Raw genomic sequence first — 25,834 nt, 5'->3', positions numbered from 1 at the left:
TGAATCCCTGGATCCAGGCAGCATTAGCTGCCCAACTTCCTTAGAACATTTAACCAAACTAATTATACGGCAGCAAAAGCTACTAGGAGCTCAAACAAATCCTCTTCTTCTCTAAGAGGAGGGCAGAGGACCATTAATGGATATAATGCAAGACGACACATTCCAAAATCTGTTCAATTAATTAACACCAGTGAGGAAAATCTGGCATGTTACTGCAGCTGTTTGTAAAAAAGGAACATTTGCCTTTCTAACTGCTGATTTGTTCTAAAAAATAACTCCATTCTGTTTTATAAAAGCAAGGTGGCAAGTGGGAAGACAATCGCTAACTTAATGGTCCTACTGTGGGTTTTTATGAACAAAACCTCTGTGCTTTTAGCAGCTTGAGAGCTGCAGTGGTCTCTCACCAGCAACACTATTCAAAGCTGCAAGAAGAAAAGATTATGTCAAATGTAATCACAGTTCAAGGCTTCACAGATTTTCCTTTGATCTGCCTCTTAAGGGGATTTAGGATATACCCAGGGATCATCCAAGAGAAAACGCTGCCCTTGTGCCCTGGAAGAACCCAGGTGCTGCAGTCCACAATCACTGAGGCTACTCCCTAAGGCAGGAGCCCAGCCCCGCGGCCTGGGGCTGGGAGCCGCAAAGGACAGGCTGCTGGTGTCCACACCTTGGCCTCAGCCCACCTGCGGAGCTCTTTCCCCTGATTTTTCTCTCTAGAAACCCTGAATTGGAAAATAAGTTGGCAGGTCCACAGGGTCCTCCTGCCTCTAGATTGTGGTACACGCTGTCAGTCTAGATGATGCTTGCTGGATGCACGTTTTTGGGCCACCTAGGGCCCAGTATCAGGGCAGGGCCACGCCTCACTGCTAGCATGATATTTTAGTAGTCCCTCCCCCATCCCCATCCCCATGTCCACTCTTTTTTGCTAGGTATTTACCTACCATCATCCTTCACATAGTGGGTCACAGAACAAAGAACACTGTGGATTGGTTAACCTGATGCTTAAATAAAATTAAAAATAGGGTTATTTAAACCTATAGAGAACTCTGGGTGCCTTTCCTAAAGAGATGGCTTCTCAGGCACACACAGGGGAAAGACGGGGCTCCTGGAGATGATCAGCCCTGCACTCCCCTTTGACCTGTCACATTCCAGAGCTAGTGAGGGGCACAGCCAGGACACAAAGCAGGGTCTAAGTCCAGGGCTTTCTTCAATCCCATCATTCTCTTCCACACTGGGATTTTACTTTTAACTTTTTGGAGTAAAATATGCACTCATGGCTTTGCATTTATTTACACAGCCTACCTATTTCTATGACTTTCAAAATAGCACATTTAGTTTGTCCTAAGAATTAGAATCCACAAATACCAAAAGCTCTATTTAACTTCGCAGAGCTCCCTGTGAAATCACGTGAGGAGGTAAGCCAGACACAGATTCTGGGCTGTGACGGGCAACAGCACTGCCTGGAGAGAGTCGGGCCTCCTTCTGGCCCTGAAACCACCAGGCCTCGCCATAATCCACTTATTTACTCATTTAACACATATTCACTGAATACCTATGCTGAGCCAGGTACCTAACTCAGAGCTGGGGTTAGCAGTGAACAAGACAAACCAAATCCTTCTCAGAGCTACTGCATTCAAGCTGGAGAAACAGACAGTAAACAAAGAGACAAATTAACCAGAAGAATACCAGCAAGTAAAGGTGTCAATGTAGAGAATTGGGGGGAGGGGGGCGGTGGTGATGGGGTCTGATGGACTGCACTGTTTTTAAGGTAGGGAGGCTAAAGAAAGCTTTCTGATAAAGTGACATTTAAAGAGATCTGAAGGACAAGTAAGAATTTATTTATGCATATGTCTGGGAAAAGAGAATTCTAGGCAGAGAAGAGTAAACACACAGTCCCAAGGCACAGCGAGGCACAGCGAGGCGTGTTCGAGGTGGGGCTGGAACCCAGGGACTGTGGAGAAGATGGACAGGATGAGGTCTGAGAGGAGGATGGGACCAGATCTGACACAGCCGTGCAGCCAGTGTGAGCAGCTGCCTTTAGAGAGCAGCAGTGGGGCCCCTGGAAGGTTGGAAGCAGGGGAACGATGTGGTCTGATTACAATTAAGGTTATATCCAAACGATGAGACTCTAGGGTGGGAAGTACTCCTAGGCCAGTCCAACAACTCAGTGGTGTCGCCCAGAATTTCAGACAATTGTATCACCACAGCCCGCGCTGGGCCAGGGGAAACCATGCCAAGGCTATGCCCACTGCTCCTACTCAGATGGTCCGCAGCAGATTGCCCACAACTCCACAGGCTTCCTAACATCATCTTCAACTCTCAGAGATCCTGACTCTAGCAGTGAAGCCCTCACCCACCACTGGTGACAAACCATGAGCAGTGCTTCAACATGCTGCCCTTTCACAGCTTAACCTGGGCATCGTTGGCCAAGCTGTAACTCCTGCTCCTGACTACAGCTAACACTAACTGCGGGGCTTAGGGAAGCTCAACTTCTCTCTGGGTTTTAATTTCTTCCCTTATAAAATGAAAGTTAAGAGGCTCTTAACCTCTTGCAAGTCTAAGGAAAGAAAAGTGCATATGCACACATAGTTATATTTTTCATGTCACAGGGTTCACAGTCCCTCTTTTTGTCAGGCCCTGGGTCTCAGGTTAAAAACTCTTGGCCTAGATGACTCCTAGTTTGCCTTTCAATGCTGTAATCAATTGACTACATCCGCAGTTGAAACAGCACTTCAATCTTCCCTCTCATGGATTCTCAGTGTAAATTAGCACTATCAACTAATCTGCCTTTTAAAAAGGAAAGAGAGGAGAAGGAATGTAGGAAAGGATATAATAAAAAAGAAAAGGAGAAAAAAACTAAAATGATGTTATTGTGAGCCAAAAGATGTGTGACTGAAGAAATCTTTTAGCTATCCAAATGTGTCCCTGAAACTCAATTTTATCCTTACTCCTTAACTAATGATGACAGAATGCAGACCTCTGTCAGCATATGAGAATGTTTATAAATTATATAACAACCTTTTCTTCCCTTTAAGTGAAAGGTCTTCACCAAAGTGTAGGGCACACACTAGTACATGTGGAATGATTTTAAGTGGTGCATGAATGTATAGTTTTAATAGATATGTAATTTAATTTATAATATCAAAAATTACTAGCAAACCAAATTATGTCTTCACAGATATTATTGCTTAAGACACAGCTAAGTAAAAAAGAGTGATTCAGTTTAAAGTGAATTTAAAAACTACTAAGTAAGCAGGAGACCAGAATTAGCAAAATTTTGAAGGTGGTGTCTGAATGAGCAGTGGGAAACGTGGGAGGTCTTCATTTCAGAATCCTTTCAGCTGATGTCAAAATAATCTATTAGAGAACAGTAAGGAAGGGCTAGTTAGTCTATAATTTAGTCTATAATTCTCAACTCTACAATTTTTCCATATATAATTTTTTTTTACTCAAAAAAACTTTTCTCTTAGCTACCTGTATTTAGATATTTCCACATTGAAAACCCCATGTTCTTAAATGGAACAGAATAAGTCACTGTGGAATTTGACCTTGAAAATATCCAGTTAAAAAAAATGGCTGTTTTCTTCAATTGCATTAGAACATGATCAATTTCCTTCTAGATTTACTTACACTTTTCAGGCGGTGTTATTGTAATAGTCTGAGCTGTAAATTCTTCATCAAAGTATCTGGTGTCTGTCTCAGATGTTACTTGAGGCTTAAAAGGAGGTACAAGCTGTAAGAAGCAAAAGAGTACTGTTAACAGACTTCAGTTTAGGAAAATTCATTTCTAGGATAAAATTAGAGAGCAAATACTAAATGAATAGTGCAAGAGGCTAGACTGCTCAGTGACTGTGTAAGGTAGATGTGGTATTTGACTTCACAGTCAAGACCTGGTTGCTCTATATAATATTTGAGGGATTGTGTGAAACAGAATAATTGAGAACCAAAGAACAGGGTGCTTCTATGTCCTGGCTATTGTAAATAGAGCTGCAGTGAACACTGTGGTACATGACTCTTTTTGAATTATGGTTTTCTCAGGGTATATGCCCAGTAGTGGGATTGCTGGGCCATATGGTAGTTCTATTTTTAGTTTTTTAAGGAACCACCTAAGTGTCCATCAACAGATGAATGGATAAAGAAGATGTGGTACATATATACAATAGAATATTACTCAGCTATAAAAAGAAACAAAATTGAGTTATTTGTAGTGAGGTGGATGGACCTAGAGACTGTCATACAGAGTGAAGTAAGTCAGAAAGAGAAAAACAAATACCGTATGCTAACACATATATATGGAATCTAAAAAAAAAATAAAGGTTCTGCAGAACCTAGGGGCAGGACAGGAATAAAGACGCAGATGTAGAGAATGGACTTGAGAACACGAGGAGGGGAAGGGTAAGCTGGGACGAAGTGAGAGAGTGGCATGGACTTATATATACACTACCAAACGTAAAATAGATAGCTAGTGGGAAGCAGCCGCATAGCACAGGGAGATCACCTGGGTGCTTTGTGACCACCTAGAGGGGTGGGATAGGGAGGGTGGGAGGGAGATGCAAGAGGGAGGAGATATGGGGATATATGTATATGTATAGCTGATTCACTTTGTTATAAAGCAGAAACTAACACACCATTGTAAAGCAATTATACTCCAATAAAGATGTTTAAAAAAAAAAAGCAAAAAACAAAAAATAGGGTGGGAAGAGGATACTGAAAAGTCTGTCCTAATATTTTTTCCTAGTAGAATACATACAAAACCAATGGATTTGGGCTGCTGAAACAAAACGTAGGCTCTTCCTAGTGCAGGAAAAGCACAACCTTGCTGGCTTTCTCTAGCTCTTCCTGGTGCCTAGCTGAACAGGTTATTATTAAAAGTGCAATTTAATAACATAGTTGTTACCTACACAGTTGTTACGTAGATCACAGATTGAGTGCTGCCTCTATACTTAGCAAAGAAATATAACTCTGCTTGCTTGAAACCCTCTGGAACAGGGGTTCTTGGCAGCCCCTGAAGTGACGTGCAAACGTTTTGTCCATAGATTTTATCCCGTTCCTCAAAGGGAACCATGACCCAAAAGATTAAGAGTAACTGCTCTAGGGTTGAGAGAACTGGACTCATTCGCCTCTGACCAGCAGCAGGCATCGGGTGGGGGAAAGTCTTGGGGTGCTGAAGATTACAGAAGCCTGAGCCACGTGAACCTCCACTTCCGCTACCTCTGCTGGCTGGGAGCGACAGGAACCAGGAGGGGGCTCCTGATTCTCAGGGCTCCAGCCTCACAGGTGAGAGCCTACAGGTTTCTTTTTAACATAGGAAGCCCAGATTCAGGGCGTGGAGTCAGAGTATGTGCTCTGATGAATACCATTCAGATAGAAAAATGGAAAACACAGTGACAGAAATTAGTATATTTTATAAACATTTTACAGAAACAAATACACAACTGGCATCATTCAATGAACTTTCCACTGTTACTGTCACCAAATTTATGTTAAATAAGACAAAAATCTTTAAATTATTCTCCAATGTTTTTTTTAATTCATGCTATTTTATTTTTTTTTACATCTTTATTCGAGTATAATTGCTTTATAATGTTGTGTTAGTTTCTGCTGTACAACAAAGTGAATCAGCTATATGTATACATATATCCCCATATTCCTTCCCTTTTGAGCCTCCCTCCCACCCCTCTAGGTGGTCACAAAGCACCGAGCTGATCTCCCCGTGCTATGCAGCAGCTTCCCACTAGCCATCCATTTTACATTTGGTAGTGTATATACGTCAATGCTATTCTCTCACTTCATCCCAGCTTCCCATTCCCCCCGTGTCCTCAAGTAAGTTCTCTACGTCTGATTCTTTATTCCTGCCCTGCCACTAGGTTCATCAGTACTGTTTTTTTATATTCCACATTATGCATTAGCATACGGTATTTGTTTTTCACTTTCTGACTTACCTCACTCTGATAGACTCTAGGTCCATCCACCTCACTACAGATAACTCAATTTTGTTCCTTTTAATGACTGACTAATATTCCATTGTATATATGTGCCACATCTTCTTTATCCATTCATCTGTCAAAGGACATTCAGGTTGCTTCCATGTCCTGGCTATTGTAAATACAGCTGCAATGAACATTGTGGTACATGACTCTTTTTGAATTATGGTTTTCTCAGGGTATATGCCCAGTAGTGGGATTGCTGGGTCATATGGTAGTTCTATTTTTAGTTTTTTAAGGAACCTCCATACTGTTCTCCATAGTGGCTGTATCAATTTACATTCCCACCAACAGTGCAAGAGGGTTCCCTTTTCTCCACACCGTCTCCAGCATTTATTGTTGGTAGATTTTTTGATGATGGCCATTCTGACTTGTGTGAGGTGATACCTCATTGTAGTTTTCATTTGCATTTCTCTAATGATTAGTGATGTTGAGCATCTTTCCATGTATTTGTTGGCAATCTGTATATCTTCTTTGGAGAAATGTCTACTTAGGTCTTCTGCCCATTTTTGGATTGGGTTGTTTGCTTTTTTGATATTGGGCTACATGAGCTGCTTGTATATTTTGGAGATTAATCCTTTGTCAGTTGCTTCATTTGCAGATATTTTCTCCCATTCTGAGGGTTGTCTTTTCGTCTTGTTCATGGTTTCCTTTGCTGTGCAAAAGCTTTTAGGTTTCATTAGGTCCCATTTGTTTATTTCTGTTTTTATTTCCATTTCTCTAGGAGGGGGGTCAAAAAGGATCTTGCTGTCATTTATGTCATAGAGTGTTCTGCCTATGTTTTCCTCTAAGAGTTTTATAGTGTCTGGCCTTACATTTAGGTCTTTAATCCATTTTGAGTTTATTTTTGTGTACGGTGTTAGGAAGTGTTCTAATTTCATTCATTTATATGTAGCTGTTCAGTTTTCCCAGCACCACTTATTGAAGACGCTGTCTTTTCTCCACTGTATATTCTTGCCTCCTTTATCAAAGATAAGGTGACCATATGTGTGTGGGTTTATCTCTGGGCTTTCTATCCTGTTCCATTGATCTATATTTCTGTTTTTGTGCCAGTACCACACTGTCTTGATTACTGTAGCTTGTAGTACAGTCTGGAGTCAGGGAGCCTGATTCCTCCAGCTCCGTTTTTCTTTCTCAAGATTGCTTTGGCTATTTGGGGTCTTTTGTGTTTCCATAGAAATTGTAAAATTTCTTGTTCTAGTTCTGTGAAAAATGCCATTGGCATTTGATAGGGATTGCACTGAATCTTTAGATTGCTTTGGGTAGTACAGTCATTTTCACAATGTTGATTCTTCCAATCCAAAAACATGGTATATCTCTCCATCTGTTTGTACTGTCTTTAATTTCTTTCATCAGTGTCATATAGTTTTCTGCATACAGGTATTTTGCCTCCTTAGGTAGGTTTATTCTTAGGTATTTTATTCTTTTTGTTGCAATGGTGAATGGGATTGTTTCCTTGATTTCTCTTTCTGACCTTTCATTGTTAGTGTATAGGAATGCAAGAGATTTCTGTGCATTAATTTTGTATCCTGCTACTTTACCAAATTCATTGATTAACTCTAGTAGTTTTCTGGTGGCATCTTTAGGATTTTCAGACTATGTTTTAGAAAACCAAGGGGTGAGCAGAATTAAAAGCATTTTTTCGAAATAAAGGACCACATTTCAGTTTATAGCACATGTTACAAAGCATTTTAAATTTCTTTTCTTTTTAACATTCTTTCTCTATGTCTCCAGTACACAGATATTCTAAAGTCTCTATCATTAGCAATCACTTTTTTGGGAACTGAAACAAATTCAGGTTCCACTGATGAGCTGTAATCGCTGCTAAGGTACCAGAACACGTTTGTAGCTGCTCTGTTAGGATGACTGGAAACAAGCAAGCAATTCACTCCACTGATGGAAATCTTCCCTCTTCCATTCATTCAAAAGCTCATTCTCACACTGCTTTGTTTTTCTTCAAGACTTTTCAACATCTGACACATATACACATGCACCACCATTACACCTCCTTCCCAATAAAATAAAAGTTCCACAAGAGCAATGATTTTTAAAGTCCCTCACCGGCATCATACACATGCACACACACTAACGATGATAGTGACGGGAGAATTTTTGGTTTTCCTTTTAGAAAACTGAGGGATAACTGCCTCTCTGGCAGGCAAGTAGGAGACTGGGATTCTGGTTGTGACTTTCTTTCTGATTCACCATTCTACAAATGTTCAAAAAATAGGTCTCATCCTTTCAATAAAAAAAAATTAACCACAAGAAATTCTTTGAGCAGAAATGGGCTTCTATTGGGCATGTGGAGTAGGTCTTGCTTACCTCTGCCCACCCTTCCCATCTGGTTCCTTCTGATGGCAGAAATGTAAATCTTAAATCTGCCTTCAAGTTAGGGGATAGCTGTTATTTTTTTAGATGAGAGAGAGAATGGTCACCTGAAACTTTAAAAAAAACTGAAAGAAATCTTTAAACAGTTTTCAAAAGATTACAGGGAGCTTAAACTAGTCTTTGTTCAAATGTCATGATACTACATTTACCTGACCTCCTCTCTCAAACAGCTGCCCTCCACATTATTCTATCCTCACACTGCTTTATTTTTCTTTAAAAGACTTTTCAACATCTGACACATACACACCTATATATACACGTGCAAAATACATGTGTATTGTCATTACACCTCCTCCCCAGTAAAATGTAAGTTCCACAAGGGTAAGTACTTTTAAAGAGTAGTTTTATGATTGACATACAATAAACTGCACACATATCTTAAGAGTGTACAAAAAAAGAGTATACAATTTGATGTTTTGACATATGTACATACCCATCACTTGTAGATATTTTCTCATAAACCTATGTAATCCTGTTCTCTCTTCTATCCCCTTGCAGGCAATAGCTCACCTGCTTTCTGCCATGAGTGATTTGTTTATATTTTCTTGACTTTTACGTATTTGGAATCAAATAGTATGTATCCTTCGTCTGGTTTCTTTCACTTAGCATGATTATTTTGACACTCCCACATCACTGTTTGTATCAATAGCTCATCCATTTTACTGTTGGGTAATATTCCATCATACAGATGTACCTCAATTTGTTTATCCATTCACCTCTCCATGGACTTCTGGGTTGCTTCTAGTTTGGGGCTATAACAAATAAAGCTTCTAGGAATCTTTATGCCCAAGTCTTTCCCAAAGTAGTTGCATTGCTGCATGTTCCTATCAACAGCAAAGAAGAGTCCTAGTTGTTCCACAGTCTTGCCAACATTGTTTTATTCTAATATGTTTTATTCTATATTCTAATACGTGGTGGTATTTCACTATGTTTTAATTTATATTTCTCTAATGAATAATCAATCACCTTTATCACAAGTTTATTTCTTCTTTGATCAAGTGTCTTCTCAAATATTTGCCCTTTTTTTCCCTTCTCATTAGGTTTAGAGAGTTCTTTATACACTCTGTATGCATGTTCTTTATCAGATTTGTGATTTGTGGCTACTCTCTTCATTCTCTTATCTGTGACTTTTGAAGAATACACATTCTTAATTTTGAGAAAGTCTGATTTATTACTTTTTTTCTATGGATCATGCTTTGTCCTTGTCTAAGAAATCTCTGCATAACCTAATACCACAAAGATTTTTCTCCTGTATGTTCAGAACTATAATACATTTGGAGTTAATTTCATATATACTGCAAATTATTTTTTTTAATATGGATGTCCAATTGTTTCAGCACCAATTGAACTATCTTTATACTTTTATTGAAAGTCAATTAACCATATATATGTGAGTCTCTTTCCAGATTTTCTATTGTGTTGTATTGATCTCTTTGCCCAACTTTATGGTGAATAAAGATGTTATCTCTTCATTAACAAGCTCTCTTGATTTGATTACTGTGAGTTAATAATAAGTCTTGAAGTCAGGTAGGTAGGCCCTCCAACTTCATTTTTTTGTCAAGTTGTTCTGGCTTTTTTAAGTCCTCTACATTTCATATGAATTTTAGAATCAACCTAATAATCTCTACAGAATAACCTCCTAGGGTCTTGATTAGGGTTGTGCTGAATTTATCTATCAATTTTGAGAGAACTAACATCTTAAAAATATTGAGTGTTCTAGATCATGAACACAGTATATCTTTCCATTGCTTTAGGCTGTTTTTAACTTCTCCCAACAATTATTTTAGTTTTCAGTATAAAGGTCTTTGAAATCTTGTCAAAGGCATCCCTAGAAGAGACCTTCAAGATGGCAGAGGAGTAAAGACGTGGAGATCACCTTCTTCCCCAGAAATACATCAAAAATACATCTACATGTGGAACAACTCCTACAGAACACCTACTGAATGCTGGCAGAAGACCTCAGACTTCCCAAAAGGCAAGAAAATCCCCACATACCTGGGTAGGGCAAAAGAAAAAAGAAAAAAAAGAGACAAAAGAATAGGGAACCTCTGGGAGGGAGCTGTGAAGGAGGAAGTTTCCACACACTAGGAAGCCCCTTCACTGGTGGAGACAAGGGGTGGGCAGGGGGGAAGCTTCGGAGCCACGGAAGAGAGCACAGCAACAGGCGTGCAGAGGGCAAAGTGGAGAGATTCCTGCACAAAGGATCGGTGTCAACCAGCACTCACCAACCTGAGACGCTTGTCTGCTCACCCACCGGGGCGGGTGGGGGCTGGGAGCTGAGACTTGGGCTTCACAGGTCAGATCCCATGGAGAGGACTGGGGTTGGCTGCGTGAACACAGCCTGAAGGGGGCTAGTGCATGACAGCTAGCCGGAAGAGAGTCTGGGAAAAAGTCTGGACCTGCCGGAGAGGCAAGAGACCATTGTTTCAGGGTGCGCAAGGAGAGGGCATTCAGAGCACCACCTAAATGAGCTCCAGAGATGGGTGCGAGCCATGGCTATCAGCTCAGACCCCAGAGGCAGGCATGAACCGCTAATGCTGCTGCCGCTGCCACTAAGAATCCTGTGTGCAACCACAGGTCACTACCCACACCCCCCTGGGAGCCTGTGCAGCCCGCCACTGCCAGGGTCCTGTGATCCAAGGACAACTTTCCCGGGAAAACACACAGTGCACCTCAGGCTGTTGCAATGTCACGCTAGCCTCTGCCGCCACAGGCTCGCCCCACAATCCAATTATGACTACCATACCCCTCCCTCTCCCTGGCCTGAGTGAGCAAGAAAGCCCTCATCAGCTGCTGATTTAACCCTCTCCTGTCTGGGTGGGGAACAGACTCCTGAGGTCAGCCTACACCCAGAGGCAGGGTCAAAACCAAAGCTGAACCCCAGGAGCTGTGTGGACAAAGAAGAGAAAGGGAAATTTCTCTGTGCAGCCTCAGGAGGAGTGGATTAAATCCCTACAATCAACTTGATAAACCCTGCATCTGTGGAATACCTGAATAGACAACCAATGTTCCCCAAATTGAGGTGGTGGACTTTGGGAGCAACTGTAGACTTAGGGTTTGCTTTCTGCATCTAATTGGTTTCTGGTTTTATTTTTATCTTAGTTTAGTTTTTAGTGCTTAATATCATTGGTGGATTTGTTAATTGGTTTGGTTGCTCTGTTCCTTTTTTAATTTTTAATTTTTTGATTTTTTTGATTTTTTTCCCCCTTTTCTCTTTTTGTGAGTGTGTATGTGTATGCTTCTTTGTGTGATTTTGTCTGTTTAGGTTTGCTCTTACCACATGTCCTAGAGTTCCGTCTGTTATTTATTTTTTTTCTTTTCTTTCTTTCTTCCTTTTCTTCTGAGCCATGCAGCTGGCAGGGTCTTGGTCCTCCGGCCGGGTGTCAGACCTGAGCCTCTGAGGTGGGAGGGCCGAGTCCAGGACACTGGACCACCAGAAACCTCCCAGCCCCACGTGATATCAATTGGCGAGAGCTCTCCCCGAGATCTTCGTCTCAACACTAATACCCAGCTCCACCAACGGCCAGCAAGCTCCAGTGCAGAAGGCCCCATGCCAAAAAACTAGGAAGACAGGAACACAACCCCACCCATTAGCAGAGAGGCTGCCTGAAGTCATACTAAGTTCACAGACACCCCAAAACACACCACCGGATGCAGCCCTGCCCACCAGAAGGACAAGATGCAGCCCCACCCAACAGAACACAGGTATCAGTCCCCTCCACCAGGAAGCATACACAAGTCACTGAACCAACCTCACCCACTGGGGGCAGACACCAAAAATAATGGGAACTACGAACCTGCAGCCTGTGAAAAGGAGACCCCAAACACACTAAGTAAAATGACAAGACAGAGAAATATGCAGCAAATGAAGGCGCAAGGTAAAAACACACCAGACCAAACGAATGAAGAGGAAATAGGAAGTCCACCTGAAAAAGGATTCAGAGTAATGATAGTGAAGATGATCCAAAATCTCGGAAATAGAATGGAGAAAATACAAGAAGTGTTTAACAATGACCGAGAAGAACTAAAGAGCAAACAAACAATGATGAATCAACACAATAAATGAAATTAAAAATACTCGAGAAGGAATCAATAGCAGAATAACTGAGGCAGAAGAATGGATAAGTGATCTGGAAGATAAAGTAGTGGAAAAAACTGCCGCAGAGCAGAATAAAGAAAAAAGAATGAAAAGAATTGAGGACAGTCTCAGAGGTCTCTGGGACAATATTAAAAGCACCAACATTCAAATTACAGGGGTCCCAGAAGAAGAAGAGATAAAGAAAGTGCCTGAGAAAATATTTGAAGAGATTATAGTTGAAAACTTCTCTAACATGGGAAAGGAAATAGTCAATCAAGTCAAGGAAGCACAGAGAGTCCCATACAGGATAAATCCAAGGAGAAACACGCCAAGATGCATATTAATCAAACTATCAAAAATTAAATTCAAAGAAAAAATATTAAAAGCAGCAAGGGAAAAGCAACAAATAACATACAAGGGAATCCCCATAAGGTTAACAGCTGATCTTTCAGCAGAAACTCTGCAAGCCAGAAGGGAGTGGCAAGACATATTTAAAGTGACGAAAGGGAAAAACCTACAACCAAGATTACTCTACCCAGCAAGGATCTCATTCAGATTCAACAGAGAAATTAAAACCTTTACAGACAAGCAAAAGTTAAGAAAATTCAGCACCACCAAACTAGCTTTACAACAAATGCTAAAGGAACTTCTCTAGGCAGGAAACACAAAAGAAGGAAAAGACCTACAATAACAAACCCAAAACAATTAAGAAAATAATAGGAACATACATATTGATAATTACCTTAAATGTAAGTGGATTACATGCTCCAACCAAAACAAACATATTAGCTGAATGGATTCAAAAACAAGACCTGTATATATGATGTCTACAAGAGACCCACATCAGATGTAGAGACACATACAGACTGAAAGTGAAGGGATGGAAAAAGATATTCCATGCAAGTGGAAATCAAAAGGAAGCTGGAGTAGCAATACTCATATCAGATGAAATAGACTTTAAAGAAAAGACTATTACAAGAGACAAAGAAAGACACTACATAATGATCAAGTGATCAATCCAAGAAGAAGATATAACAGTTGTAAATATTTATGTACCCAACATAGGAGCACCTCAATACATAAGGCAAATGCTAACAGCCATAAAGGGGAAATGGACAGTAGCACAATAATAGTAGAGGACTTTAACATCCCATTTTCACCAATGGGTAGATCATCCCAAATGAAAATAAGTAAGGAAACACAAGCTTTAAAAGTCACATTAGATCAGATGGACTTAATTGATATTTATAGGACATCCCATCCAAAAACAACAGAATATACTTTCTTCTCAAGTGCTCATGGAACATTCTCCAGGACAGATCATATCATGGGCCACAAATCAAGCGTTGGTACACTTAAGAAAACTGAAATCGTATCAAGTATCTTTTCCAACCACAACACTATGAGACTAGATATGAATTCAGGAAAAAAACTGTTAAAAATACAAACACATGAAGGCTAAACAATATGCTACTAAATAACCAAAAGATCACTGAAGAAATTGAAGAGGAAATAAAAAAATAGCTAGAAACAAATCACAATGAAAACACAATAACCCAAAACCTATGGGATGCAGCAAAAGCAGTTCTAAGAGGGAAGTTTACAGCAATACAATCCAACCTCAAGAAACAAAAAACATCTCAAATAAACAACCTAACCTTACACCTAAAGCAATTAGAGAAAGAACCAAAAAAACCCCAAAGTTAGCAGAAGGAAAGAAATCATAAAGATTAGATAAAAAATAAATGAAAAAGAAATGAAGGAAATGATAGCAAAGATCAATAAAACTAAAAGCTGGTTCTTTGAGAAGATAATCAAAATTGATAAACCATTAGCCAGACTCATCAAGAAAAAAAGGGAGAAGACTCAATCAACAGAATTAGAAATGAAAAAGGAGAAGTAAAAACTGACACTGCAGAAATACAAAGGATCATGAAAGACTACTACAAACAACTATATGCCAGTAAAATGGACAACCTGGAAGAAATGGACAAATTCTTAGAGAAGTACAACCTTCGAAGACTGAACCAGGAAGAAATAGAAAATATGAACAGATCAATCACAAGCACTGAAATTGAAACTGTGATTAAAAATCTTCCAACAAACAAAAGCCCAGGACCAGATGGTTTCACAGGTGAATTCTATCAAACATTTAGAGAAGAACTAACACCCATCCTTCTCAAACTCTTCCAAAATATAGCAGAGGGAGGAACACTCCCAAACTCATTCTATGAGGCCATCACCCTGATACCAAAACCAGACAGAGATGCCACACACACACAAAAAAAAACTACAGGCCAATATCACTGATGAACATAGATGCAAAGATCCTCAACAAAATACTGGCAAACAGAATCCAAAAGTACATAAAAGATCATACACCATGATCAAGTGGGGTTTATCCCAGGAATGCAAGGATTCTTCAATATATGCAAATCAATCAATGTGATACACCATATTAATTAACTGAAGGATAAAAACCACATGATCATCTCAATAGATGCAAAAAAGCTTTTGACAAAATTCAACACTGATTTATGATAAAAACCCTCCAGAAAGTGGGCATAAAGGGAACCTACCTCAACATAATAAAGGCCATATATGACAAACCCACAGCCAACATCATTCTCAGTGGTGAAAAACTGAAACCATTTCCTCTAACATCAGGAACAAGACAAGGTTGCCCGCTCTCACCACTATTATTCAACATAGTTTTGGAAGTTTTAGCCACAGCAATCAGAGAAGAAAGAGAAATAAAAGGAATCCAAATCAGAAAAGAAGAAGTAAAACTATCACTGTTTGCAGATGACATGATACTATACATGGAGAATCCTAAAGATGCTATCAGAGAACTACCAGAGCTAATCAATCAATTTTGTAAAGTAGCAGGATACAAAATTAATGCACAGAAATCTCTTGTATTCCTATACTAATGCCGGAAAATCAGAAAGAGAAATTAAGGAAACACTCCAATTTACCATTGCAACAAAAAGAATAAAATACCTAGGAATAAACCTACTTAAGGAGACAAATGACCTGTATGTAGAAAACTATAAGACACTGATGAAAGAAATTGAATACAAACAGATGGAGAGATATACCATGTTTTTGGATTGGAAGAATCAACATTGTGAAAATGACTGTACTACCCAAAGCAACCTAAAGATTCAAGGCAATCCCTATCAAGCTACCAATTGCATTTTTCACAGAACTAGAACAAAAAATTTTACAATTTGTATGGAAACACAAAAGACCCCGAATAGCCAAAGCACTCTTGAGAAAGAAAAATGGAGCTGGAGGAATCAGGCTCCCGGACTTCAGTCTCTACTACAAAGCTACAGTAATCAAGACAGTATGGTACTGCAACAAAAACAGAAATATAGATCAATGGAACAGGATAGAAAGCCCAGAGATAAACCCATGCACATATGGTCCTCTTATCTTTTTTTTTTTAATTTTATTTATTCATTTATTTATTTATTCATTCATTTATGGCTGTGTTGGGTCTTCGTTTCTGTGCGAGGGCTTTCTCTAGTTGTGGCAAGTGGGGGCCACTCTTCATCACGGTTCGCGGGCCTCTCACTGTAGCGGTCTCTCTTGTTGCGGAGCAGAGGCTCCAGAAGCGCAGGCTCAGCAATTGTGGCTCACGGGCCTAGTCGCTCCGCGGCATGTGGGATCCTCCCAGACCAGGGCTCGAACCCGTGTCCCCTGCATTGGCAGGCAGATTCTCAACCACTGCACCACCAGGGAAGCCCGTATGGTCCCCTTATCTTTGACAAAGGAGCCAAGGATATATAATGGAGAAAAGACAGCCTCTTCAATAAGTGGTGCGGGGAGAACTGAATAGCTACATGTAAACGAATGAAATTAGAACACTTCGTAACACCATACACAAAAATAAACTCAAAATGGATTAAAGACCTAAATGTAAGGCCAGACACTATAAAACTCTTAGAGGAAAACATAGGAAGAACACCCTATGACATAAATCACAGCAAGATCCTTTTTGATCCACCTAGAGAAATGGAAATAAAACCAAAAATAAACAAATGGGACCTAATGAAACTTGAAAGTTTTTGCACAGCAAAGGAAACCATAAACAAGAGGAAAAGACAACCCTCAGAATGGGGGAAAATATTTGCAAATGAAGCAACTGACAAAGGAGTAATCTCCGTAATATACAAGCAGCTCATGCAGCTCAATATCAAAAAAACAAAAAAACCCAATCCAAGAATGTGCAGAAGACCTAAGTAGACATTTCTCTGAAGAAGATATACAGATTGCCCACAAACACATGAAAAGATGCTCAACATTACTAATCATTAGAGAAATACAAATCAAAATCAGAGTGAGGTATCATCTTACAGCAGTCAGAATGGCCATCATCAAAAAATCTACAAACAATAAATGCTGGAGAGGGTGTGGAGAAAAGGGAACCCTCTTGCACGGTTGGTGGGAATGTAAATCGATACAGCCACTATGGAGAACAGTATGGAGCTTCCTTTAAAAACTAAAAATAGAACTACCATATGACTCAGCAATTCCACTACTGGGCATATACCCTGAGAAAATCATAGTTCAAAAAGAGACATGTACCACAATGTTCACTGCAGCACTATTTACAATAGCTAGGACATGGAACCAACCTAAATGTCCATGGACAGATGAATGGATAAAGATGTGGCACATATATACAATGGATTATTACTCGGCTATAAAAAGTAATGAATTTGAGTTATTTGTAGTGAGGTGGATGGACCTAGAGTCTGTCATACAGAGTGAAGTAAGTCAGAAAGAGAAAAACAAATATTGTATGCTAATACATACATATGGAATCTAAAAAAAATATGGTTCTGATGAACCTAGGGGCAGGATAGGAATAAAGATGCAGACATAGAGAATGGACTTGAGGACACGGGGAGGGGGAAGGGTAAGCTGAGATAAAGTGAGAGAGTAGCATTGATATATATACACTACCAAATGTAAAATAGCTAGCTAGTGGGAAGCAGTTGCATAGCACAGGGAGATCAGCTCGGTGCTTTGTGACCACCTAGAGGGGTGGAATAGGAAAAGTGGGAGGGAGGCGCAAGAGGGAGGGTATGTGGGGATATATGTATACATATAGCTGATTCACTTTGTTATACAGCAGAAACTAACACAACATTGTAAAGCAATTATACTCCAGTAAAGGTGTTAAAAAAAGAAAAGTATCGCTAAGTATTTCACATTTCTGTTGTTATCATAAATAATATTTTTATTCATTTCCACTTTGGATTGTTGCTGCTGTATAAAATTACAGTTCTTTTTATATCCTGAACTCTATATATTCATCTTGTATCAAGTACACCCATGGGTTAAACTTTAGTAGCTTTTTTATAGATTCCATCTGATTTTCTACATATATAAATCATGTTGTTCCTGAATAAAGACAGATTTACTTCTTTCTTTCCAATCTATATGCATCTTAAATTCTTTTTCTTGCCTTACCTTACTAGAACCTCCAGTACAATGGTGAACAGAGTAAACATTTTTGCCTTGTGAAACCATTCAGTCTTTCTTCATTAAGATATTTAATATAGGTTTTCCATAGATGTTCTTTATCAGGTTAAAAAAGTTTCCTATTCCAGGTTTACTGGGAGTAATTTTGTTTGCTTGCTTTTTGGCTTAAATCAGAAATGAATGTTAGATTTGTTTTGAATGCTTGTTTTCCTGCATCCATTGAGACAAATGTGTATTTTTTCAGTCTATTAATATGATAAATTATAGTGATTAATTGAATATTAAACCAACCTTGTATTCCTGGAATAATCCCCACCTGGTAAAGATGTGCTATTTAAAAAAAAAATCTTTTTTTTGGACTTAATTTGCTAAAATCATGTTAAGTGTTTTTTCTACATATGTGTCTATTAAGGAAATTTGTTTATAGTTTTTTTTCTTGTACTATCTTTGCCTGCTTTGGGTAGCAGATTAAGCTAGCCCCATAGAATGAATTAGGAAATATTCCCTAACATTCAATTTTGTGAAAGAACTTGTATAGCACTGATACTGTTTCTTACTTAAATGTTCAGTGGAATTCATTGGTGAAGCCACATGGGTCTGGAGTCTTCTTTGTGAGAAGCGCTTTAACTACAAATATAATTTCTTTAACACACACAAAGCTATTCATGATTATCTCTTTTGCTTTGGCAGTTTGTGTCTTTCAAGGAATTTGTCCATTTCAGCAAAATTGTTGAATTTATTGATAAAGGTTTTCATAATATTTCCTTATAAACCATTTAAAACCCATAAAATCTGTAGTAAAGTCACCTCTCTCATTCACAATATTAATAATTTTCTTCTCACTTTTTTGTTAAATTTTGCTAGAAATTTATCAGTCTTCTAAAAAATACTAGCTTTTCCTTTCTTAATTTTCTCTATTATTTTTCTGCTTTCTATTTCATTGACTGCTGTCCCAATCTTTATTATTTCCTTTCTCCTACTTACACTGGGTTTAATTTGTTCCTCTTATTTTAGTTTCTTAAGATAGAACTGATCTTAGACCTTTCATCTTTTCAAATATAATCAATTGGTACTATAAATTTCCCTTGAACTATTGTATTAGTTGTATCCCACAGCTAAACATTTTGCTTTCATTTTTACTCAGTTCAAGATACTTTCTCGTTTCCCTGCTGGTTTCTTTGACCCATGGATTATTTTAAATTGTGTTTAGTTTCCAAATACTTGGAAATTTTCCACATATCCTTTTGTTTTGATTTCTAATTTAATTCCCTTTCATTCAAAGAGAACATGCTTTAAATTATTTGGATCCTTTTAAATTTATAGAGAGTTGTTTTGCCCAAATATGGTATATCATGGTAAGTGTTCTGTGTGGCCTTGAAAAGAATCAGTGTTCTGTTATCGGGTGGTTTTATATAAATGTCAGTTAGATTAAGTTTGGTTGATAGTATTACTAAACTCTTTTGTAATCTTAATGATTTTCTCTCTACTTCTATTAATTATTTGAAGATAGGTATTGAAATGTCCAACTATAATTTTGGATTTATCTATTTTTCCTTGCAGTTCTATTAGCTTTGCTTTATGTATTTAAGTTTTGTTATTAGGTACACAAATGATTAAGATTGTTATGTCCTCTTGATGAACTGATCCCTTTGTTATAATGAAATAATCCTCCTTATCTCCAGTAATATTACTTGCTTTGAAATCTACTTCATAGATATTAATATAACCACTCTAGTCTTCTCTTGATTGGTATGAGCATGGAATATCATTTCCCATTTTACCTCTCTGTATTTTACTTTTAAAGTGGGTTTCTCTAATCCACATAGAAATGTTTTTTGCTTTTTATCCAGTCTGACAATCTCTGTCTTTTAATTGTGTTTAGAGTATCTACATTTAATGTGATTACTGATATGATTGGGATTAAATGTACCATCTTGCTATTTGTTTTATACTTGTCTCATCTGGGACTTCGTTTTACATTTAGGCTATATCCCTAATTCCTTAAACAGTGCTTGCCACATAGTAGTACTCAGTAATACTTCCTGAATAAGTGAATATATCATTCAATCGGATGTCAGAGAACATTCAGTCTACCATTTTAGAGATGAGGAAATTAAAGCTACAGTTAGTAAAATAACTTGCTAAAGATGATACAAATAGCAACTGAAGCAGCAAAATCCTAGGTTTCCTGATCCCAAGCTCTTTCTACTATAGTACTTAGAATGTGAAGATTTTGCATGAAAACTGTTTTTGCCTTTGATTGCTTCTCCAGACATTAGTTAAAGATATTTATGCTGGAGGACATTATTTCCTGCCCAAGCCCCCTTCACACACAGAAGCAGAAGGCAATACAGTGAAATGTAAACATATGTACAGGGAAGTAAAAACCCTAAAATTTTGTATATGGGGAAAGATGTGAGAGAGATTTGCAAAAAAATGCTACAGTACTTCAACAGAGGTATACTCACAGAAATCATCAAGAATGCTCAGACCTTGGATTTTATCACAGATTACTAGAATATACATTTAAACAATAATTGAACAAATTTCAAATATTTAATTATTATGGGCTGAACTGTATTCCCCTCCAAATCCATATGTTGAAGTCCTAACCTCCCCCAGTGACTATGTGAAGATAGGGTCTTTAAAGAGATTACATTAAAATGGGGCTTTAGCCTTAATCCAACCTGACTTGTGTCCTCATAAGAGGAGAAAATTTGGACCCTCAAAAGGACACCAGGAGTATACACACACAGAGGACAAAGCAAGAAGGCAGCCATCTGCAAGCCGAGGAAAGAGGCTTCAGAAGAAACCAACCCTGCCAACACCTTGATCTTAGATTCCAGCCTCCAGAACTGTGAGAACATAAAAATTTCTGTTGTTTAAGTCACCCAGTCTGTGGTATTTTGTTATGGCAGCCCTAGCAGGCTAACACATTAATTTTCTATTTTGTCTTTAAACCAATATCGTCTTAATATCGTCTTCTTTTCTCTCTGCACACATCTCTCAAAACACTCCTGCATCAATTGCCACAATGTAAGCTTTCACTTAGTAATGGTAAGGTATGGACAAAGTCAGGAGCACTCAACTGTAAATCTCAGCTACCTTTATATGTTAACTCAATGAATGGCCATAGTGTCATTAACTGCAAACTTAACATATTTTCCCAAAGATACATTAAACTTGGCACAGCTCTTTCTCTAAAAGCTAATTTGTTTTCAGAAAACGTAGTTCCCAATGATCAAAACAGGAAGATCAAGGTGCTGGGTTCAAGACAGTGCTTTCAGTTTACTGAAAAGGTATAGATATAATTGGGTTTACAACCTCAAGTCCCTACAGTGGCAGCAGAGTTGCAGCTCTGTAACTCCTTTCTGCAGTGATCCTCTACCACACCTCCCACACTGACCCTCTACCAAATTTTAACTGTTACAGAATCAGTCTGTTATTTGCTATCTAGACTTTCTAAAAGTAAATATTTTTATGTTTCTTTACAGTGTAAAGGAAAGAACAGAGAGAGAAAAAAATTTCCTCAACTTGCTAGAGTAAGTCATATTCACCACTTCTGGTATGGCTGGAAGGACAGCATCGGTGTTTGAAGGTCAGTCTCCCTGACCTTCCTTAGCAACAAAATCAATTGCTACCACAAAGTCTGTATATTCTTCTGTTTTCAGTTTAGATGCTCTAAAATAAACAGCAGGGCTTGAAACTTTCAGAGAAAGGTGACACAGTGATTATGGAACTTTAATTGCCACTTTAATTAAATAAATACTGTGGTTATCTCATACACCATTCTGTGATGACATGCATGGATCAAAAGTACTGGCAACATAGACACAGTAGAAACTGCCAACTATTGAATGCTTAGATTTGTCATAGACACTAATCTGATGCTATAATTCCACCTCTTCAAAATAACTCAAGAGAGTAACTAAGATTAGGTAGGGATTCTGGTTTATTTAATCTCTAGTTCTTCTGAAAAACTGGTTTTAAGGTTTCTGTGTGTGTGTGTGCGTGTGTGTGTATTCCAATATACGCGTGTATTGGAAAAATGGGAATATGGAAAGAGGATTTATTTCAAACAAAACTAACAGATCTATGATAAACAAGATTTAATTATATTTTCTGCTAACCTTTCCCATGTCAATTAACCTTTCTGGACAGATGATCAGAAGCTCAAAAAACTACACTTCATGTTTGCAAAATCACACAATAGTAATTCATGTCTATAATGTTGACCTTGATCCTATAAAAAATGCACCAAGGGATCCAAGATATACACTAACATACAACTATTATATCATAAATTGATCCCAACGAAATGACTATTTTAGCTATAACACACATTAAACATTTAATTAATACATCTGGAACCTAGAAGGGCTTTTAAACAAACAGTATTTGATTTGAACTGCTTTAAAAGTAATTCCCAGAAATTTGAACTCATGTTTTTTTTTCTCCTTGATACATTTTCTCATTTAAAAAGTTCACAAGCACTCATTTCAATGACTGTAGGTCTGTCGATAGGTGATACTATTCACAAACATCCATAGATACAAGGCATATTTGAAGATTTCAGTTATACTTGGAGAAGAGCTGCTAATAAAGGTAAAGGAGTTCTCATTAGTGAAATGAAGAGGGCCTTAATGAAAGTCAGGGGACAGTAGTAAAAATGACTTTGCTTCTATGATAGTGATTATGGGCAAATTGCACGCATTATAAACCTCAGTTTTCACTAACAACCTGCTGAAACAACGTGCTCTTTATCCCTCGTCCAGGAGATTTCATAGGTACTGTCCAGCATCAGCAGTGTGGCAGCCACTCATCACTATTTCTGATTAGGAATGTTCAAAAACATGGGCAAAAGTTAAATGAGTATGTAAATTGGGGAGAAATTATATATAGGCAATTTCCAGTTCATAAATCAGTTTTGTTACAAAAGCCTGCAAGGAAGTTGGAGAAAACCTGAGACCTATTTCAACAGACAGAAAACAAAAACAAACAAAAAAAATCCTACACAATGTGGGTAGGCTCCCAGGCAGTAATATTAAAGTCTATTAAACCTAAAATACAGGGGAAATAAAGCAATGTTAATAATAAAGCTACCAACCAATAATCATAATATTTTCATAGAGAAATTCATGTTATATTTCTATGAGGATGACCAAGAACCTAGCTCCCTTGCCCAAGTTCCTGCAATGACAGCCACCTTCTCATTATCACACCAGATCAACTCCTTAGAAAAGATCCAGTGATAAGAGAGCTCCTAGGTTGGAGGGATGAGATTTTGGTGAGAAGTAAAGAAAGAAAGGTAGGGGCTTTAAAAGCTGAGGAGGAAAAGGTGAAAGTTTAATTTGAGGGAAGGAAGAGAGTCAGAGAGCAGTTTCTACGAAAGCGGTCATAAGAGGTTCTAAACACACTCCTATCTTTCCTAAGTTGTACATCCAAGCCTCCCCTTGTCGATGTACACTAGCAGCTGAACAGCAGACTCGTAAAATTAGAAGAAATAACAAGTAGCACTACCAGCTAATCTGGGAAATTTTCAGTTAAACAGGACTTGAAATGATCTGAATTACTCCATAGGCATACCTCAGAGATATCACTGGCCCTGGAATAGACCACTGCAATAAAGCTAATATCGCAATAAGGCGAGTCACAAGAACTTTTTGGTTTCCCAGGGCATACAGAAGTTATGCTTACACTATACTGTAGTCTATAATGTGTGCAATAACATTATATCTAAATAACTTGCTAAAAAATGCTAACCATCATCTGATCCTTCAGTGAGTCCTAATCTTTTTGCTGGTGGAGAGTCTTGTGTCCATGTTGACGGCTGCTGACTGATCAGGGTGGTAGTTGCTGAAGGCTGGGGTGGCTGTGGACATTTCTTAAAATAAAATAACAATGAAGTTTGCTGCATCGATTGACTCTTCCTTTCACAAATGATTTCTCTGTAGCATGCAATGCTGTTTGATAGCATTTTACCCACAGTAGACTTCTTCCAAGATTGGACTCAATCCTCTCAAATCCTGCTGCTGCTTTATCAGTTAAATTTATGCAATATTCTAAACACTGTGTTTTCATTTCAACAATCTTCACAGCATCTTCACCAGGAGTAGATTCCATCTCAAGGAACCACTTTCTTTGCTCATCCATAAGAAGCAACTCCTCATGTGTTCAAGTTTTATCAGGAGGTTACAACAATTCAGTCATATCTTCAGGCTCCAATTCTAATTCTAGTTCTCTTGCTGTTTCCACCACATCTGCAGTTACTTCTTCCACTGAAGTCCTGAACTCCTCAAAGTCACCCATGAAGGTTGGAATCAACTTCTTCCAAACTCCTATTAATGTTGAACTTTTGACTTCTTCCCATGAATCATGATATGTTCTTAATGGCATCTAGAATGGTGAATCTTTTCCAGAAGGCTTTCAATTTATTTTGCCCACATCCATCAGAGGAATCACTATCTACAGCAGCTAGAGCCTTACAAAATGAATTTCTTAAATAATAAGACTTGAAAATTGAAATGACTCCTTAATCCATGGGTTTCAGAATGGATGTGTCTTAGCAGGTGTGAAAACAACATTAACCTAATCATACATTTCCATTAGATGACCAGGTCCATTGTAATGAGCAGCAGTAATATTCTGAAAGGAATCTTTCATCTGAGCAGTGGGCAACAACAGTGGGCTTAGAATATTCAGTAAACCACGTTGTAAACAGATGTGCTGTCATCCAGGCTTTGTTCTTCCATTTATAAACCACAGGCAGAGTAGATTTAGTATAATTCTTAAGCACCTTAGGAGTTTTGGAATGATAAATGAACACTGGCTTCAACTTAAAGTCACCAGCTGCAATAGCCCCTAACAAAAGAGTCAGTCTGTCCTTTGAAGCTTTGAAGCCAGGCATTAACTTCTCCTCCCTAGCTATGAAAGTCCTAGATGGCATCTTCTTCCAAAAGAAGGCTGTTTCAACTTCATTGAAAATCTGTTGTTTAGTGTAGCCACCTTCATTAATTATCTTAGCTGGATAACTTGCTGCAGCTTCTACATCAGCACTTGCTGTTTCACTTTGAACTTTTATGTTATGGAGACAGCTTCTTTCCTTAAACCTCATGAACCAACATCTCCTAGTTTCAAGATTTTCTTCTGCAGCTTCCATACCTCTCTCAGCCTTCAAACAATTCAAGAGTGTTAGGGCATGAGTCTAGATTAGGCTTTTGACTAAGGCAATGTTGTAGCTGCTTTGATCTATCTGGACCACTCAAACTTTCTCTACATCAGCAAAAGGACTGTTTTGCATTCTTATCATTTGTGCATTCACTGGCATAGCACTTTTAATTTCCTTCAGAGAACTTTTCCTTTGCATTCACAATTTGGCTAACTAGAGCAAGAGGCCTAGCTTTGGGCTTATCTCTGCTTTCAACATGCCTTCTTCACTAAGCTTAATCATTTCTAGCTTTTGATTTAAACTGAGAGACATGTGATTCTTCCTTTTCCTTGAATACTTGGAGGTCACTGTAGGGTTATTAATCAGCCTAATTTCAATAATGTTGTGTCTCAGGGAATAGGGAGGCCTAAGGAGAGGGAGAGAAATGGGGGAATGCCCAGTCAGTGGAGCAGTCAGAACACACACAACATCTATTGCCCATCTTGTACAAGTGTGGTTCATGGTGCCCCCAAAATATTACAATAGTAATATCAAAGATGACTGACCACAGATCACCATAACAAATATAATAATGAAAAAGTTTGAAATATTTCCAGAATTACCAAAATGTGATAGATACATGAAGTGAGCAAACGTTGTTGGAAAAATGGTGCTGACAGACTTCTTGGGGGCAGGAGTGCCACAAGCCTTCAATTTGCAAAAACGTGCATTATCTGT

At 38.4% G+C, this 25,834-nt stretch overlaps 1 protein-coding gene and 1 long non-coding RNA gene across 6 annotated transcripts in view; one reads left to right on the top strand and one right to left on the bottom strand.

Annotated features, from left to right (window-relative positions):
* The window catches only part of AKT3 (AKT serine/threonine kinase 3), a 387,341-nt gene that overhangs the window by 5,954 nt on the left and 355,553 nt on the right, over positions 1-25,834 (bottom strand). For all 5 annotated transcript variants that reach the window (XM_082340891.1, XM_082340893.1, XM_082340892.1 and 2 more), the window contains one exon: positions 3,631-3,733. In XM_082340891.1, coding sequence (XP_082197017.1) covers positions 3,631-3,733 — 103 coding nt within the window. The remainder of the gene's footprint in view (positions 1-3,630; positions 3,734-25,834) is intronic.
* LOC309605611 overlaps positions 1-25,834 on the top strand; it is an 867,207-nt gene that overhangs the window by 544,836 nt on the left and 296,537 nt on the right. The gene's annotated exons all lie outside the window — the stretch shown is intronic.

The sequence above is a fragment of the Balaenoptera borealis genome, assembly GCF_965194805.1.
Source record: "Balaenoptera borealis genome assembly, chromosome: 1".
Taxonomy (NCBI): Eukaryota; Metazoa; Chordata; class Mammalia; order Artiodactyla; family Balaenopteridae; genus Balaenoptera; species Balaenoptera borealis.
This window is presented reverse-complemented; position numbering and strand designations above follow the sequence as displayed.